Source organism: Xenopus tropicalis, chromosome 10 (assembly GCF_000004195.4).
Source record: "Xenopus tropicalis strain Nigerian chromosome 10, UCB_Xtro_10.0, whole genome shotgun sequence".
Classification (NCBI taxonomy): Eukaryota; Metazoa; Chordata; class Amphibia; order Anura; family Pipidae; genus Xenopus; species Xenopus tropicalis.
The window spans coordinates 1,196,509-1,215,849 of record NC_030686.2 but is presented as its reverse complement, the minus strand read 5'-3'; the positions used below and the strand labels follow the sequence as shown (position 1 = coordinate 1,215,849).

At 59.6% G+C, this 19,341-nt stretch overlaps 2 protein-coding genes across 12 annotated transcripts in view; one reads left to right on the top strand and one right to left on the bottom strand.

Moving 5' to 3' along the window:
- Positions 1-19,341, top strand: part of sox18 (SRY-box 18) — a gene marked incomplete at its 3' end in the record, with an annotated part of 354,190 nt that overhangs the window by 170,634 nt on the left and 164,215 nt on the right.
- tpd52l2 (tumor protein D52-like 2) lies at positions 613-19,325 on the bottom strand. 11 transcript variants are annotated; one of them, XM_031894133.1, is made up of 10 exons: positions 19,290-19,325; positions 18,483-18,741; positions 10,101-10,264; positions 9,681-9,829; positions 8,304-8,363; positions 6,404-6,505; positions 3,278-3,304; positions 2,352-2,393; positions 2,201-2,249; positions 613-2,119 (listed from the first exon to the last, which is right to left on the bottom strand). In XM_031894133.1, the coding sequence occupies exons 1-10, from the start codon at positions 19,308-19,310 to the stop codon at positions 2,039-2,041; spliced, it is 954 nt and encodes a 317-aa protein (XP_031749993.1). In that variant the 5' UTR covers positions 19,311-19,325; the 3' UTR covers positions 613-2,038.

Below are 19,341 nucleotides of genomic sequence, written 5' to 3'. Positions count from 1 at the left end.
GCTCCCTCATCCTATCCCTCCTGTATCCACTCCCTCATCCTATCCCTCCTGTACCCGCTCCCTCATCCTATCCCTCCTGTACCCGCTCCCTCATCCTATCCCACATGTATCCGCTCCCTCATCCTATCCCACATGTATCCACTCCCTCATCCTATCCCACATGTATCCACTCCCTCATCCCAGGCCAGTATCATTCCTTTATTCACACTCTCATCGGGGCCCGGGGCCCTAATCGTTGGTCCCACTGGTAATAACGAACAAGGAATAATTTTGCAGACGGATGGGGGTCCCAGTTGGGTAGTTTGGGTATCGGGATATCAAGGACATTTGGGCTGAGTGGGGACATTGGACTGTTTCTATAGTTCGTGCCAACGTGCCACTCATGCTGTAGGGCTCTCACTCAAGCCATGAGCGCACACTCAGCTGGACTCAATACACCAGTCAGGGGTGTTTGGGCAATAGACAAATGCTGACTGTGGGCCCCACATCCGACTGCAAACCCACTGAAATAAGTCAACTGTTACTTGTCCTTTAACCGCTGCCCAATTGTGCCCTTTTGCCCCCGGGGGCTCCTCGTGGGCGGGTCCCTCTCAAGCACCACACTCACCAAGGTTCTTCTATTAAATGCTTTATTGATAGAGCCTCCCTACAGAGAGGGAGGAGCTACTTACATAGCTGTGGCCCCTCCCCCTCGGCCATGGTTGTACAAACACATTCTGTAGATAAAACCTGCATGCCTGAAACTAGCGGGGGGCCCGCTATTGCCCCCCAGTAAGGAGAGTGCAGGTGTCAGCCAGATGCGATGCCTTTGGTTATATGTTACACAGTGATAGAGGAACGATGCTCGGTACAGACAATGCAGAGAGTGGGGGCCACACACTTACCCCTGGGGGCAAGAAGCTCTCACCTATTGCCCCTATACCTCAACTACAATTCCCAGCAGTAACAGCTGGCGCCCTCTCTCTGTCACCGACGGAATGGCAGCAGTACAAAGCGACACTACAGGGGTGGATAGAAATCTCCGTATATATATATATCTCTAGCCGTTTGCACGGGGGCCGCTGGGGCCCCACTCGGGAAGCAGTGCAGTTCAAGTATCACAGAGAAAGAAAAGTTGCAGGATATTTGCCCCTTCTCTGCTGAGCCGGGGGTAAAATCAAATCAATAAGAGCCCCGGGGGGTGCCCGCCGGTTGCTTAATAGTGTTTCCTATTCACAGACTATTGGCATGAGTGGGGGGGGGGGGGGCACACCCAGGGGCAATCCCACTGCCCCGGGGGCACCGGTAGGGAAGTGTTCAATTGGAACGAGATGATTTATAGCCTGAATCTCCCCCCCCCCTCGCTATATAGTGGAAGATTCCACATCACGTTGGGGGTGTCGCAGAGAAACTGCATCTGCTGTTTAAAGGGAAACTAAACCAACGAAGCTGCCAGTTGCTGTATTTAGGGGAAAGTCTGGGTACATGGGCAAATCTGGTGAGCGGCATATTGCCCTCAAGCTCCTCCCACCTACAGGGCATAAGCACACAGCGGTGGGTGGGAGGTGCCGCTCACATAAATATGAAATGAGTATTCTAAACTCAGTCTAATCAAGCTCCTCCCACAACCTCCCTAGCTCCACCCACTTAGCATCTCCCAAAATAGCTCCCTGTCTGGCGTTTTTCAAGCCACACCCACAGTGCACCTCCCATAAGAGAGCTCCATCTCCCACCCACATTTCTGCCAAGCTCCTCCCACTAGGGTAGGTCGCCATAACGGATAGCCCCCTAGTTAAACCCACTCAGCTCGGCAGAGTTGTCCCCACCCCTTAAAAGCTATTAGCAGGAGGTTATTGGCTGTTTTAGCTGCATGTTTAATGGGGCCCCACCCATGTGACTTGCTCCCCCTACAGGCAGCAGCAGTGATGCAGATAATGTCATGGGGCCACTTCTTCATGAAGGTGCAGTTTCCATTTAAACGGAGGGATTCCCAGCCTGAGAACCAGGGGAACAGGAAGGGGGAGTGGCTGGGATGGAAACCAATCGTGTTCTTCTGGGTCTAGAAGGGGGCGGAGTCCTGTGGATTGTTATCCGGAGAGTGAAAGTTCCCGCTTTCTCCTCCTCCGAGGGACACCCGACCCTGGGGGGCAAGAGGGGCACAGAGTGATGTACTAGACTGGCACGGTGGCACAGCAGGCACACGCAATATAATGGCACCTACCTTTAGGCTCCCCACGCGCTCCTCAAACGACTTGAAGGTGGGCGAATTCCTGCGGGGCCAAAAGGAGAGAACGTGGTGAAAATGGCTGCTTATTCCCGCCAAATCCAATCGGCATGGTGTGCCCCGCCCCCAGCCCCGCCCCATACCTTACCTCATGGCGGGCATGCTTATGGAGTGGCGGATAGAGTAGCTGCTGCTCCCGAAGGCATGGGGGGGGGAAATCACAGTTAGCAATGGCAGAACAAGCTGAGGGCCGGGACCAAGCAGCCAGAGTGGGTCACATGTAGGGGGGTGCCCTGCGCCCCATGGGGGATCCCCGTGTAAATGTAAGGCTCCCACCCCATATAACTGGGCATTCCCATGGGGGGGGGGGGTGACCGGGTGGAACTGGCTGCTTGGTGCCTGGGGCAGAAGCTGGCACAGATTAGCCGGTGCCCACACACACACATATATGCCAGCTTGGCACACACAGAGGGACACTCACTGACAAACATGGGGTGCAAGTACGTGCTGAGTGGGCACTGCAGTAAAACCAGGTCTGTATTTGCAGCACTGCAGTAATATGACACAAAGCCCCTTCAGCAGCCCCACCCTGAAATGGGGATCTTATACCCCCCCTTAATGCCTCTAGACTGTAAGCTCTTGTGACTAACTGTACAGCGCTGCACTGGTGTATGTATGCAGCACTGCGCCCCAGTGGGGGGACCCCCAATCCCTGATACCAAATGACTAGCAACCCACCTAATCTGGCCTCCACAAAAACCCTGCCCCTCCCACAGCCTGACAATACTTGACTCCACCCCCTTCCATTCAGGGGCCTCTGTCCGTGACCCCCCCAGTACATGGCCAGGGCCCTCTAAGCTCTGCAGGGGCCACTCTGCCAAATACACCCCTGTGTGGGGCACAGCCCCAAATCCCATGATCCCCGGCAGGAAACAGTATACAGGGATATCCAATCATTACACAGAGGGTTTGGCCCCACCCCAGTGCCCCATTAGACCCACCCCCTATATCTCTGCCTTTCTGATGAGTGAGGGGGGGCGGGAAGGGGGGAGACAGGAAACAGACACCTCTTACCTAAATGATTGGGAGAAAGGGAGAGCCCTGGGAGCGAGAGCGTGGATAGAGAGCAATAAGCACAGCGATCAGTGCCCCCAGTCACAGTATAGTACCCCCACCAATGACAGCACTCCACACCCCCAGGAGAGATCACTGCTGCCCCACCAATCCCAGCACTCCCCACCCCCAGGAGAGATCACTGCTGCCCCACCAATCCCAGCACTCCCCACCCCCAGGAGAGATCACTGCTGCCCCACCAATCACAGCACTCCATACCCCCAGGAGAGATCACTGCTGCCCCACCAATCCCAGCACTCCAAACCCCCAGGAGAGATCACTGCTGCCCCACCAATCCCAGCACTCCATACCCCCAGGAGAGATCACTGCTGCCCCACCAATCCCAGCACTCCAAACCCCCAGGAGAGATCACTGCTGCCCCACCAATCCCAGCACTCCACACCCCCAGGAGAGATCACTGCTGCCCCACCAATCACAGCACTCCACACCCCCAGGAGAGATCACTGCTGCCCCACCAATCACAGCACTCCCCACCCCCAGGAGAGATCACTGCTGCCCCACCAATCCCAGCACTCCCCACCCCCAGGAGAGATCACTGCTGCCCCACCAATCCCAGCACTCCAAACCCCCAGGAGAGATCACTGCTGCCCCACCAATCCCAGCACTCCATACCCCCAGGAGAGATCACTGCTGCCTCACCAATCCCAGCACTCCATACCCCCAGGAGAGATCACTGCTGCCCCACCAATCCCAGCACTCCATACCCCCAGGAGAGATCACTGCTGCCCCACCAATCCCAGCACTCCACACCCCCAGGAGAGATCACTGCTGCCCCACCAATCCCAGCACTCCATACCCCCAGGAGAGATCACTGCTGCCCCACCAATCACAGCACTCCACACCCCCAGGAGAGATCACTGCTGCCCCACCAATCACAGCACTCCACACCCCCCAGGAGAGATCACTGCTGCCCCACCAATCCCAGCACTCCCCACCCCCAGGAGAGATCACTGCTGCCCCACCAATCCCAGCACTCCAAACCCCCAGGAGAGATCACTGCTGCCCCACCAATCCCAGCACTCCATACCCCCAGGAGAGATCACTGCTGCCCCACCAATCCCAGCACTCCATACCCCCAGGAGAGATCACTGCTGCCCCACCAATCCCAGCACTCCATACCCCCAGGAGAGATCACTGCTGCCCCACCAATCCCAGCACTCCATACCCCCAGGAGAGATCACTGCTGCCCCACCAATCCCAGCACTCCATACCCCCAGGAGAGATCACTGCTGCCCCACCAATCCCAGCACTCCATACCCCCAGGAGAGATCACTGCTGCCCCACCAATCACAGCACTCCACACCCCCAGGAGAGATCACTGCTGCCCCACCAATCACAGCACTCCACACCCCCAGGAGAGATCACTGCTGCCCCACCAATCACAGCACTCCATACCCCCAGGAGAGATCACTGCTGCCCCACCAATCACAGCACTCCACACCCCCAGGAGAGATCACTGCTGCCCCCACCAATCACAGCACTCCATACCCCCAGGAGAGATCACTGCTGCCCACCAATCACAGCACTCCCCACCCCCAGGAGAGATCACTGCTGCCCCACCAATCACAGCACTCCACACCCCCAGGAGAGATCACTGCTGCCCCACCAATCACAGCACTCCATACCCCCAGGAGAGATCACTGCTGCCCCACCAATCACAGCACTCCATACCCCCAGGAGAGATCACTGCTGCCCCACCAATCACAGCACTCCACACCCCCAGGAGAGATCACTGCTGCCCCACCAATCACAGCACTCCACACCCCCAGGAGAGATCACTGCTGCCCCCACCAATCCCAGCACTCCACACCCCCAGGAGAGATCACTGCTGCCCCACCAATCCCAGCACTCCATACCCCCAGGAGAGATCACTGCTGCCCCACCAATCCCAGCACTCCATACCCCCAGGAGAGATCACTGCTGCCCCACCAATCCCAGCACTCCACACCCCCAGGAGAGATCACTGCTGCCCCACCAATCACAGCACTCCACACCCCCAAGAGAGATCACTGCTGCCCCACCAATCACAGCACTCCACACCCCCAGGAGAGATCACTGCTGACCATGTGAACCAACCAACCCAGATGCCTGGCATTGCCAGACAAAGACACCCCCCAGTATGAGGTTACCCCCCCCCCCCCCCCCAGGACATGCCCCATAAGGTGCCCAGGAAAGGGCTGCTGTAGTTGGCTGGCACTGGTCAGTGGTTGTACCACTCCCTGGGATTCTTACCCCCTGGACATCTCTAGAGGTAACAGCGCCCCCTGTGGCAGGAGGAGTCTGTGCGCATCAGGGAGAGAGGGAAGTAGTGCCGCTTAGTTACTGGCTGCCATATACTCCCTGTAACTCCCAGAACCCTCAGAGGATCCGCCCCCTGGTGTCCCCTCCCCCCCACTCAGCGCTCCCTGCCCCCTGGTGTCCCCTCCCCCCACCCAGCGCTCCCTGCCCCCTGGTGTCCCCTCCCCCCACCCAGCGCTCCCTGCCCCCTGGTGTCCCCTCCCCCCCACTCAGCGCTCCCTGCCCCCCTGGTGTCCCCTCCCCCCCACCCAGCGCTCCCTGCCCCCTGGTGTCCCCTCCCCCCACTCAGCGCTCCCGCCCCCTGGTGTCCCCTCCCCACCCAGCGCTCCTTGCCCCTGGTGTCCCCTCCCCCCACCCAGCGCTCCCTGCCCCCTGGTGTCCCCTCCCCCCCACTCAGCGCTCCCTGCCCCCTGGTGTCCCCTCCCCCCACCCAGCGCTCCTTGCCCCCTGGTGTCCCCTCCCCCCACCCAGCGCTCCCTGCCCCCTGGTGTCCCTCCCCCCACCCAGCGCTCCCTGCCCCCTGGTGCCCCCTCCCCCCACCCACCGCTCCTTGCCCCCTGGTGTCCCCTCCCCCCACCCAGCGCTCCTGCCCCCTGGTGCCCCCTCACCCCACCCAGCGTTCCCTGCCCCCTGGTGCCCCCTCCCCCCACCCACCGCTCCCTGCCCCCTGGTGCCCCCACCCACCGCTCCCTGCCCCCTGCTCTCGCCCCTCCCAGCCCTGACGCCTCACTGCTGCGCCGGTGCCAGGGTGCCACACAGGGTGCCTACCTCATGTCTCCCAGCCTGCGGGTAATAGCGGTGCCCACGTTGGACAGAGCGGCGGAAGTTTTCTGCCCTGCCTGCGACAGCGTCTCCTGCGTCTTCTTGTAGCTGCAACAGAGACAAACAGATTTACCCACATGGGGGCACAAAGAGCAGCCCCCCCGGGGGAGGAGCCCAGTGCAGCCAACGAGAAATGAGTGCAGCAATAGCAGCAAAGCGAGAGAACTATCTGCACCGTCTGTGCCCCACTGCTGCCCTAATGCCCTGCTGTTCCACTCCTGCCCCCCCAGCATTACGCCAGTCCCCCCACTCCCCCCAAAACCTACTACATTTCCTATGCCTTCCATCCCTACAGCCACGCCCACACAGGGCCCCCCTCACTTGCACCCTCCCTCCTGCTCCAATTCTCTCTCTTACCCTCAGGCCTGGGAGCCCCCCACTCTTAGCCCTAATATCTTACCCTCAGGCCTGGGAGCCCCCCTGCACCCTTCCCTCAGGCCTGGGAGCCCCCCTGTATCCTTCCCTCAGGCCTGGGAGCCCCCCTGCATCCTTCCCTCAGGCCTGGGAGCCCCCCTGTATCCTTCCCTCAGGCCTGGGAGCCCCCCTGCATCCTTCCCTCAGGCCTGGGAGCCCCCCTGTATCCTTCCCTCAGGCCTGGGAGCCCCCCTGCATCCTTCCCTCAGGCCTGGGAGCCCCCCTGTATCCTACACTCAGGCCTGGGAGCCCCCCTGTATCCTACCCTCAGGCCTGGGAGCCCCCCTGCATCCTTTCCTCAGGCCTGGGAGTCCCCCTGCATACTTCCCTCAGGCCTGGGAGTCCCCCTGTATCCTACCCTCAGGCCTGGGAGGCCCCCTGTATCCTTCCCTCAGGCCTGGGAGCCCCCCTGTATCCTTCCCTCAGGCCTGGGAGTCCCCCTGTATCCTACCCTCAGGCCTGGGAGGCCCCCTGTATCCTTCCCTCAGGCCTGGGAGTCCCCCTGTATCCTTCCCTCAGGCCTGGGAGCCCCCCTGCACCCTTCCCTCAGGCCTGGGAGCCCCCCTGCACCCTTCCCTCAGGCCTGGGAGCCCCCCTGTATCCTTCCCTCAGGCCTGGGAGTCCCCCTGTATCCTTCCCTCAGGCCTGGGAGTCCCCCTGTATCCTTCCCTCAGGCCTGGGAGCCCCCCTGTATCCTTCCCTCAGGCCTGGGAGTCCCCCTGTATCCTACCCTCAGGCCTGGGAGCCCCCCTGCACCCTTCCCTCAGGCCTGGGAGCCCCCCTGCACCATTCCCTCAGGCCTGGGAGCCCCCCTGTATCCTTCCCTCAGGCCTGGGAGTCCCCCTGTATCCTACCCTCAGGCCTGGGAGCCCCCCTGCATCCTTCCCTCAGGCCTGGGAGCCCCCCTGCACCCTTCTCTCAGGCCTGGGAGTCCCCCTGCATCCTACCCTCAGGCCTGGGAGCCCCCCTGCATCCTACCCTCAGGCCTGGGAGTCCACCTGCATCCTTCCCTCAGGCCCCCATACAAATAAGACACCCATTGGGTGACACGGGATGAATGACATTTTCATGCCCCAATCCTTGCCCTACTTATGCCATTTGCACCAGCAAGCTCCTCCCTTAAAGGAGAACTAAACCCTCATGTTACCTCCCCTGCCTAGTTACTTAGTGCCCCAGTGACACCTACCCAGACAGATTCCCTATTTACCCCTTCCCTCCACAAACTCATCTCCTCCTGGGGACTGGGGGGCGCTGGGGGCTTTACTGTGACGCCTGAGGAAGGAATTCTGTTTATCTGACAATCAATTAATACAAATATGTAGAGGGGTTTAGTTCTCCTTTAATGATCACTCCTAGTCACAGACACCCCCTAAAGCAAAGAAGGAGACAGCACCCCCAGCTGGCAGCCCCCGTGCAAGGGGCGGAGACTCACACATCAGACTGCGTCACTTTCTCGTTCCATTCGCCAAATTTCTCTGATGTTTTTACATAACTGAAACAGAAAGGAGACAATTGTATCGGGCCCCTAACTGCTCCGGAACCTCCCCCCAATCCCCACTGATTTACTGCCCCTAACTGCTCCAGCACCTCCCCTAATACTCACTGACTTACTGCCCCTAACTGCTCCGGAACCTCCCCCAATCCCCACTGACTTACTGCCCCTAACTGCTCTAGCACCTCCCCTAATCTCCACTGACTAACTGCCCCTAACTGCTCCGGCAACCTCCCCTAATCCCCAGATTTACTGCCCCCAATTGCTCTGGAACCTCCCCCAATCCTCACTAACTTACTGCCCCTAACTGCTTCGGCACCTCCCCTAATCCCCACTGATTTACTGCCCCTAACTGCTCCGGTACCTCCCCTAATCCCCACTGACTTACTGCCCCCAATTGCTCTGGAACCTCCCCCAATCCCCACTGACTTACTGCCCCTAACTGCTCCGGCAGCTCCCCCAATCCCCACTGACTTACTGCCCCTAACTGCTCCGGCACCTCCCCCAATCCCCACTGATTTACTGCCCCTAACTGTTCCGGAACCTCCCCCAATACTCACTGACTTACTGCCCCGGAACCTCCCCCAATCCCCACTGACTTATTGCCCCTAACTGCTCTAGCACCTCCCCTAATCTCCACTGACTAACTGCCCCTAACTGCTCTAGCACCTCCCCTAATCCCCACTGACTTACTGCCCCCAACTGCTCCGGCACCTCCCCTAATCCCCACTGACTTACTGCCCCCAACTGCTCTGGCAACCTCCCCCAATCCCCACTGACTTACTGCCCCCAATTGCTCCGGAACCTCCCCCAATCCTCACTAACTTACTGCCCCTAACTGCTTCGGCACCTCCCCTAATCCCCACTGATTTACTGCCCCTAACTGCTCCGGCACCTCCCCTAATCCCCACTGATTTACTGCCCCCAATTGCTCTGGAACCTCCCCCAATCCTCACTGACTTAATGCCCTAACTGCTCCAGAACCTCCCCCAATCCCCACTGATTTACTGCCCTAACTGCTCCGGAACCTCCCCCAATCCCCAATGACTTACTGCCCCTAACTGCTCCGGCACCTCCCCCAATCCTCACTAACTTACTGCCCCCGATTGCTCCGAAACCCATGGGGGCACAATAGGAGAAGCCCTTGGGTTGCAGAAAGTAGAAGGGGCAGGCAATGAAGGAGGAGCCAATAATAGAGGAGGGGCTAACAGGGGTGGGGCTGGTTGGGTATATACTCTGGCACCATGTTGGCCCTGGGGGGAGGGGGGTTCCAGTACCAGGTTGGCAGGAGTTGGCGCTGAGGGTTGGGGTACTCACGCGTTGGACATCTGCACCTCCTGGAGGCTCTTGGACAAGTTCATCTTCAGCTGGTTGAGGGGGGTCTGGCCGAGCTTTCTCTTCAGCTCCGCGGCATGTCTCTCCTTGGCAGCCAGAACCTGGCGCAGCGTGTTGATTTCCTCCTCCACCTGGCACCAACGGGCAAAGCATTTCAGCCCATGGCAGAGATGCCAATGCCCCCTCCCCCCCCTGGCACCAAAGGGCAAAGCATTTCAGCCCATGGCAGAGAGATGCCAATGCCCAGCAACCCTCCCCCTGGCACCCAAGGGCAAAGCATTTCAGCCCATGGCAGAGAGATGCCAATGCCCAGCAACCCTCCCCCTGGCACCCAAGGGCAAACCAAGCATTGGCACCCCCCCCCCCCCCACGAGCACCCTAGGTTCCATGCACCCAGCTTACCTTCAGCAGCTCACTGTGCAGCTCTTCAGTCTCGGCTTCTGTCAGGCCCTCTGGCACTGCCATCCCAGCGGCATCAGCAGGGGCGTGGCCTCCCGCGGGCAGCACTGGCACATCAGCCCCATAGTCTGTCAGCAAACCTTTGTTGGGAGAGTTAAGGTTGATGTCTGTCAGGGAGGAGAAGCACAGTCAGCCGGGAGCAGCGAGCGGAGGCAGGGGGGGGCAGAGCGGAGGCAGGGGGGGCAGAGCGGAGGCAGGGGGGGCAGAGCGGAGGCAGGGGGGCAGAGCGGAGGCAGGGGGGGACCAGAGCGGAGGCAGGGGGGGACCAAGAGCGGAGGCAGGGGGGGGACCAAGAGCGGAGGCAGGGGGGGACCAGAGCGGAGGCAGGGGGGACCAGAGCGGAGGCAGGGGGGGACCAGAGCGGAGGCAGGGGGGGACCAGAGCGGAGGCAGGGGGGGGCCAGAGCGGAGGCGGGGGGGGCAGAGCGGAGGCAGAGCGGAGGCGGGGGGGCAGAGCAGAGGCAGGGGGGGCAGAGCAGAGGCAGGGGGGCGGCCAGAGCGGAGGCGGGGGGGCCAGAGCGGAGGCGGGGCCAGAGCGGAGGCAGGGGGCCAGAGCGGAGGCAGGGGGCCAGAGCGGAGGCAGGGGGCCAGAGCGGAGGCAGGGGGCCAGAGCGGAGGCAGGGGGCCAGAGCGGAGGCAGGGGGCCAGAGCGGAGGCAGGGGGCCAGAGCGGAGGCAGGGGCAGGGGGGCCAGAGCGGAGGCAGGGGGCCAGAGCGGAGGCAGGGGGCCAGAGCGGAGGCAGGAGGGGCCAGAGCGGAGGCAAGGAGGGGGCCAGAGCGGAGGCAAGGAGGGGGCCAGAGCGGAGGCAAGGAGGGGGCCAGAGCGGAGGCAAGGAGGGGGCCAGAGCGGAGGCAGGGGGGCCAGAGCGGAGGCAAGGAGGGGGCCAGAGCGGAGGCAAGGAGGGGGCCAGAGCGGAGGCAAGGAGGGGGCCAGAGCGGAGGCAAGGAGGGGGCCAGAGCGGAGCTGGGGGGGCCAGAGTAGAGGCGGTGGGGCCAGAGCGGAGGCGGGGAGGGGCAAAGCGGAGGCGGGGGGCCAGAGCACTGATACCCCCCCAATGTAACAGGGACTGACTCTCACTGATACCCCCCCCAATGTAACAGGGACTGACTCTCACTGATACCCCCCCCAATGTAACAGGGACTGACTCTCACTGATACCCCCCCCCCCAATGTAACAGGGCCTGACTCTCACTGATACCCCCCCCCCCAATGTAACAGGGACTGACTCTCACTGATACCCCCCCCCCCCCAATGTAACAGGGACTGACTCTCACTGATACCCCCCCCCAATGTAACAGGGACTTGACTCTCACTGATACCCCCCCCCAATGTAACAGGGCCCTGACTCTCACTGATACCCCCCCCCCCCAATGTAACAGGGACTGGACCTCTCACTGATACCCCCCCCCAATGTAACAGGGACTGACTCTCACTGATAACCCCCCCCCCCAATGTAACAGGGACTGACTCTCACTGATACCCCCCCCCCCCCAATGTACAGGGACTGACTCTCACTGATACCGCCCCCCCCCATGTAACAGGGACTGACTCTCACTGATACCCCCCCCCCAATGTAACAGGGCCTGACTCTCACTGATACCCCCCCCCCAATGTAACAGGGACTGACTCTCACTGATACCCCCCCCCCCCAATGTAACAGGGCCTGACTCTCACTGATACCCCCCCCCAATGTAACAGGGCCTGACTCTCACTGATACCCCCCCCAATGTAACAGGGACTGACTCTCACTGATACCCCCCCCCCCCCCCAATGTAACAGGGACTGACTCTCACTGATACCCCCCCAATGTAACAGGGCCTGACTCTCACTGATACCCCCCCCCAATGTAACAGGGACTGACTCTCACTGATACCCCCCCCCCCCAATGTAACAGGGACTGACTCTCACTGATACCCCCCCCCCAATGTAACAGGGCCTGACTCTCACTGATACCCCCCCCCCAATGTAACAGGGCCTGACTCTCACTGATACCGCCCCCCCCCCAATGTAACAGGGACTTGACTCTCACTGATACCCCCCCCCCCAATGTAACAGGGACTGACTCTCACTGATACCCCCCCCCCAATGTAACAGGGCCTGACTCTCACTGATACCCCCCCCCCAATGTAACAGGGCCTGACTCTCACTGATACCCCCCCCCCAATGTAACAGGGCTGACCTCCTGATCCCCCCCTGTAACAGGGCTGACTCTCACCGTACCCCCCCCCCAATGTAACAGGGCCTGACTCTCACTGATACCCCCCCCCCCAATGTAACAGGGCCTGACTCTCACTGATACCCCCCCCCCAATGTAACCAGGGCCTGACTCTCACTGATACCCCCCCCCCCCATGTAACAGGGACTGACTCTCACTGATACCCCCCCCCCAATGTAACAGGGCCTGACTCTCACTGATACCCCCCCCCAATGTAACAGGGCCTGACTCTCACTGATACCCCCCCCCAATGGTAACAGGGACTGACTCTCACTGATACCCCCCCCAATGTAACAGGGACTGACTCTCACTGATACCCCCCCCCCAATGTAACAGGGCCTGACTCTCACTGATACCGCCCCCCCAATGTAACAGGGCCTGAACTCTCACTGATACCCCCCCCCCCCCCAATGTAACAGGGACTGACTCTCACTGATACCCCCCCCCCAATGTAACAGGGACTGACTCTCACTGATACCCCCCCCCCCCCAATGTAACAGGGACTGACTCTCACTGATACCCCCCCCCCCAATGTAACAGGGACTGACTCTCACTGATACCCCCCCCCCCAATGTAACAGGGACTGACTCTCACTGATACCCCCCCCCAATGTAACAGGGCCTGACTCTCACTGATACCCCCCCCCCCAATGTAACAGGGACTGACTCTCACTGATACCCCCGCCCCCCCCCCCCCAATGTAACAGGGACTGACTCTCACTGATACCCCCCCCAATGTAACAGGGACTGACTCTCACTGATACCCCCCCCAATGTACAGGGACTGACTCTCACTGATACCCCCCCCCCAATGTAACAGGGCCTGACTCTCACTGATACCCCCCCCCCCAATGTAACAGGGACTGACTCTCACTGATACCCCCCCCCAATGTAACAGGGACTGACTCTCACTGATACCCCCCCCCGCCAATGTAACAGGGACTGACTCTCACTGATACCCCCCCCCCCCAATGTAACAGGGACTGACTCTCACTGATACCCCCCCCCCCCAATGTAACAGGGCCTGACTCTCACTGATACCCCCCCCCCCAATGTAACAGGGACTGACTCTCACTGATACCCCCCCCAATGTAACAGGGACTGACTCTCACTGATACCCCCCCCCCCCCCCAATGTAACAGGGACTGACTCTCCTTGATACCCCCCCCAATGTAACAGGGCCTGACTCTCACTGATACCCCCCAATGTAACAGGGACTGACTCTCACTGATACCCCCCCCCAATGTAACAGGGACTGACTCTCACTGATACCCCCCCCCCAATGTAACAGGGACTGACTCTCACTGATACCCCCCCCCCAATGTAACAGGGACTGACTCTCACTGAATACCCCCCCCCCAATGTAACAGGGACTGACTCTCACTGATACCCCCTCCCCCCCATGTAACAGGGACTGACTCTCACTGATACCCCCCCCAATGTAACAGGGCCTGACTCTCACTGATACCCCCCCCCCAATGTAACAGGGCCTGACTCTCACTGATACCCCCCCCCCCCAATGTAACAGGGACTGACTCTCACTGATACCCCCCCCCCAATGTAACAGGGCCACTCTCACTGATACCCCCCCCCCCAATGTAACAGGCCTGACTCTCACTGATACCCCCCCCCCCAATGTAACAGGGCCTGACTCTCACTGATACCCCCCCCCCAATGTAACAGGGCCTGACTCTCACTGATACCCCCCCCCCCCCAATGTAAACAGGGACTGACTCTCACTGATACCACCCCCCCCAATGTAACAGGGCCTGACTCTCACTGATACCCCCCCCCAATGTAACAGGGCCTGACTCTCACTGATACCTCCCCCCCCCAATGTAACAGGGACTGACTCTCACTGATACCCCCCCCCAATGTAACAGGGACTGACTCTCACTGATACCCCCCCCCCCAATGTAAACAGGGACTGAACTCTCACTGATACCCCCCCCCCCCCCAATGTAACAGGGACTGACTCTCCACTGATACCCCCCCCCCCAATGTAACAGGGACTGACTCTCACTGATACCCCCCCCCCCCCCAATGTAACAGGGACTGACTCTCACTGATACCCCCCCCAATGTAACAGGGACTGACTCTCACTGATACCCCCCCCCCCCAATGTAACAGGGACTGAATCTCACTGATACCCCCCCAATGTAACAGGCCTGACTCTCACTGATACCCCCCCCCCTGTAACAGGGCCTGACTCTCACTGATACCCCCCACCCAATGTAACAGGGACTGACTCTCACTGATACCCCCCCCCCCCCAATGTAACAGGGACTGACTCTCACTGATACCCCCCCCCCAATGTAACAGGGACTGACTCTCACTGATACCCCCCCCCCCAATGTAACAGGGCCTGACTCTCACTGATACCCCCCCCCCCCCCCCAATGTAACAGGGCCTGACTCTCACTGATACCCCCCCCCCCCAATGTACAGGGCCTGACTCTCACTGATACCCCCCCCCCCAATGTAACAGGGCCTGACCCTCACTGATACCCCCCCCCATGTAACAGGGCCTGACTCTCACTGATAACCCCCCCCCCCCAATGTAACAGGGCCTGACCTCACTGATACCCCCCCAATGTAACAGGGACTGACTCTCACGATACCCCCCCCCCCCAATGTAAACAGGCCTGACTCTCACTGATACCCCCCCCCCCCCCAATACAGGACTGACTCTCACTGAATACCCCCCCCCCCCCCAATGTAACAGGGCCTGACTCTCACTGATACCCCCCCCCCAATGTAACAGGGACTGACTCTCACTGATACCCCCCCCCCCCCCCAATGTAACAGGGACTGACTCTCACTGATACCCCCCCCCCCCAATGTAACAGGGCCTGACTCTCACTGATACCCCCCCCCCCAATGTAACAGGGACTGACTCTCACTGATACCCCCCCAATGTAACAGGGACTGACTCTCACTGATACCCCCCCAATGTAACAGGGCCTGACTCTCACTGATACCCCCCCCCCCAATGTAACAGGGACTGACTCTCACTGATACCCCCCCCAATGTAACAGGGCCTGACTCTCACTGATACCCCCCCCCCCCATGTAACAGGGCCTGACTCTCACTGATACCCCCCCCCCAATGTAACAGGGACTGACTCTCACTGATACCCCCCCCAATGTAACAGGGACTGACTCTCACTGATACCCCCCCCCCAATGTAACAGGGACTGACTCTCACTGATACCCCCCCCCCAATGTAACAGGGACTGACTCTCACTGATACCCCCCCCCCCAATGTAACAGGGCCTGACTCTCACTGATACCCCCCCCCCCCAATGTAACAGGGACTGACTCTCACTGATACCCCCCCCCCAATGTAACAGGGCCTGACTCTCACTGATACCCCCCCCCCCCAATGTAACAGGGACTGACTCTCACTGATACCCCCCCCAATGTAACAGGGACTGACTCTCACTGATAACCCCCCCCCCCAATGTAACAGGGCCTGACTCTCACTGATACCCCCCCCCCAATGTAACAGGGACTGACTCTCACTGATACCCCCCCCCCAATGTAACAGGGACTGACTCTCACTGATACCCCCCCCCCATGTAACAGGGACTGACTCTCACTGATACCCCCCCCCCCAATGTAACAGGGCCTGACTCTCACTGATACCCCCCCCCCAATGTAACAGGGCCTGAACTCTCACTGATACCCCCCCCCCCAAATGTAACAGGGCCTGACTCTCACTGATACCCCCCCCCCCCCCAATGTAACAGGGACTGACTCTCACTGATACCCCCCCCCCCCAATGTAACAGGGCCTGACTCTCACTGATACCCCCCCCCCCAATGTAACAGGGCCTGACTCTCACTGATACCCCCCCCCCCAATGTAAAGGGACTGACTCTCACTGATACCCCCCCCCCCAATGTAACAGGGACTGACTCTCACTGATACCCCCCCCCAATGTAACAGGCCTGACTCTCACTGATACCCCCCCCCCCCCCAATGTAACAGGGACTGACTCTCACTGATACCCCCCCCCCCCAATGTAACAGGGCCTGACTCTCACTGATACCCCCCCACCCCAATGTAACAGGGCCTGACCTCTCACTGATACCCCCCCCCCCCCAATGTAACAGGGACTGACTCTCACTGATACCCGCCCCCCCAATGTAAACAGGGACTGACTCTCACTGATACCCCCCCCCAATGTAACAGGGCCTGACTCTCACTGATACCCCCCCCCAATGTAACAGGGCCTGACTCTCACTGATACCCCCCCCCCCCAATGTAACAGGGACTGACTCTCACTGATACCCCCCCCCCCCAATGTAACAGGGACTGACTCTCACTGATACCCCCCCCCCAATGTAACAGGGACTGACTCTCACTGATACCCCCCCCCCAATGTAACAGGGCCTGACTCTCACTGATACCCCCCCCCCCCCCCAATGTAACAGGGCCTGACTCCACTGATACCCCCCCCCCCAATGTAACAGGGCCTGACTCTCACTGATACCCCCCCCCCAATGTAACAGGGCCTGACTCTCACTGATACCCCCCCCCCCATGTAACAGGGCTGACTCTCACTGATACCCCCCCCCCCCCAATGTAACAGGGCCTGAACTCTCACTGATACCCCCCCCAATGTAACAGGGACTGACTCTCACTGATACCCCCCCCCCCAATGTAACAGGGCCTGACTCTCACTGATACCCCCCCCCCCAATGTAACAGGGACTGACTCTCACTGATACCCCCCCCCCCCCAAATGTAACAGGGCCTGACTCTCACTGATACCCCCCCCCATGTAACAGGGACTGACTCTCACTGATACCCCCCCCCCCCCATGTAACAGGGACTGACTCTCACTGATACCCCCCCCCCCAATGTAACAGGGCCTGACTCTCACTGATACCCCCCCCCCCAAATGTAACAGGGACTGACTCTCACTGATACCCCCCCCCAATGTAACAGGGACTGACTCTCACTGATACCCCCCCCCCAATGTAACAGGGCGACTCTCACTGATACCCCCCCCCCAATGTAACAGGGACTGACCTCACCCCCCCCCAATGTAACAGGCCTGACTCTCACTGATACCCCCCCCCATGTAACAGGGCCTGACTCTCACTGATACCCCCCCCCCAATGTAACAGGACTGACTCTCACTGATACCCCCCCCCCCAATGTAACAGGGACTGACTCTCACTGATACCCCCCCCCAATGTAACAGGACTGACTCTCACTGATACCCCCCCCCCCCAATGTAACAGGGACTGACTCTCACTGATACCCCCCCCAATTGTTAACAGGGCCTGACTCTCACTGATACCCCCCCCCCCCCCAAATGAACAGGGACTGACTCTCACTGATACCCCCCCCCCATAACAGGGCCTGACCTCACTGATACCCCCCCCCCAATGTAACAGGGACTGACTCTCATGATACCCCCCCCCAATGTAACAGGGACTGACTCTCACTGATACCCCCCCCCCCCCAATTGTAACAGGCCTGACTCTCACTGATACCCCCCCCCCCCCCAATGTAACAGGGCCTGACTCTCACTGATACCCCCCCCCCCCAATGTAACAGGGACTGACTCTCACTGATACCCCCCCCCCCCATGTAACAGGGACTGACTCTCACTGATACCCCCCCCCCCCAATGTAACAGGGCCTGACTCTCACCCCCCCCCCCAATGTAACAGGGCTGACTCTCACTGATCCCCCCCCCAATGTACAGGGCCTGACTCTCACTGATACCCCCCCCCCCCCCAATGTAACAGGGACTGACTCTCACTGATACCCCCCCCCCCAATGTAAACAGGCCTGACTCTCACTGATACCCCCCCCCCCCAAATTAACAGGGCCTGACTCTCACTGATACCCCCCCCCCCAATGTAACAGGGAACTGACTCTCACTGATACCCCCCCCCCCCCCCAATGTAACAGGGACTGACCTCACTGATACCGACCCCCCCCAATGTAACAGGGCCTGAACTCTCACTGATACCCCCCCCCCCAATGAAACAGGGACTGACTCTCACTGATACCCCCCCCCCCCAATGTAACAGGCCTGACTCTCACTGATACCCCTGAGCCCCACACACTACAGGGCAGTTATTGCCGTTTCTCACCCTGCCCACCGGGCTCCATGTCGCCGTTTACCGGATATTGACGATAGCAGCTAGGCGTGGCCTGTTTCCGGAAATCAACACAGTAGGCGTGTAAATGCGTGAGAGTTACGTCCTGCCGACGCTGCTGCGTTGTTGTAGTTTCCTGTATGAGCATGTCGGCGCCATCTTTTCGGTTGGCTTTAATCTCTATACCGGCGCTCAATACGTACGGGGTTTCCCGCTGTGGGTCGGTTGTCGATGGCGGCCAGTGAGGGGGGAGCTAATTATCAGATATGACACGGCTAATGAATGCAGGTTGCAGGGCTGTCTCCGTGTATGGGAAAACCTGCTGTCTATACTGCCCAATTGCATGCTGGGTATTGTAGTTTTATATTAATCCTAGCTGTAGGCTAATTGTTAGATACAAACTACATTACCCAGCATGCAGTGGGACAGGCACACTCTGGCCAAGGCTCCAAACAATAGCCCCAAACTGTACCTTGGGGGGTTTGTACTTAGCCAGGGCTTTAAATTAGTAGAAGAACTGCCAACCCTGCCCACTCTATTTCTGGGGCGCTGCAGGCTGCGCTGGTATCTATACACCCTAATCCCCCCACATTCTATTGTCACAGAGTTGTGAGTCACATGATATTATAGGGGGGGGGGGGGGGGGCTGAAGCCAAACATGGACTCCCCACAACCAGAGATGTTCCTATACTCAGAGAAAGAGCCTCCCCCCCCCCCCAGGCCCAGATACCCCATTAACCCTGCAGTTGCAGGGCCACTTCCTGTATATTTACCCCCCTGGGTGATACTTTATCCTTTTACCTCTGATCTGTAGCCTGACATGTAATGCCACCAGATAGCCTTTGGGGGGCAG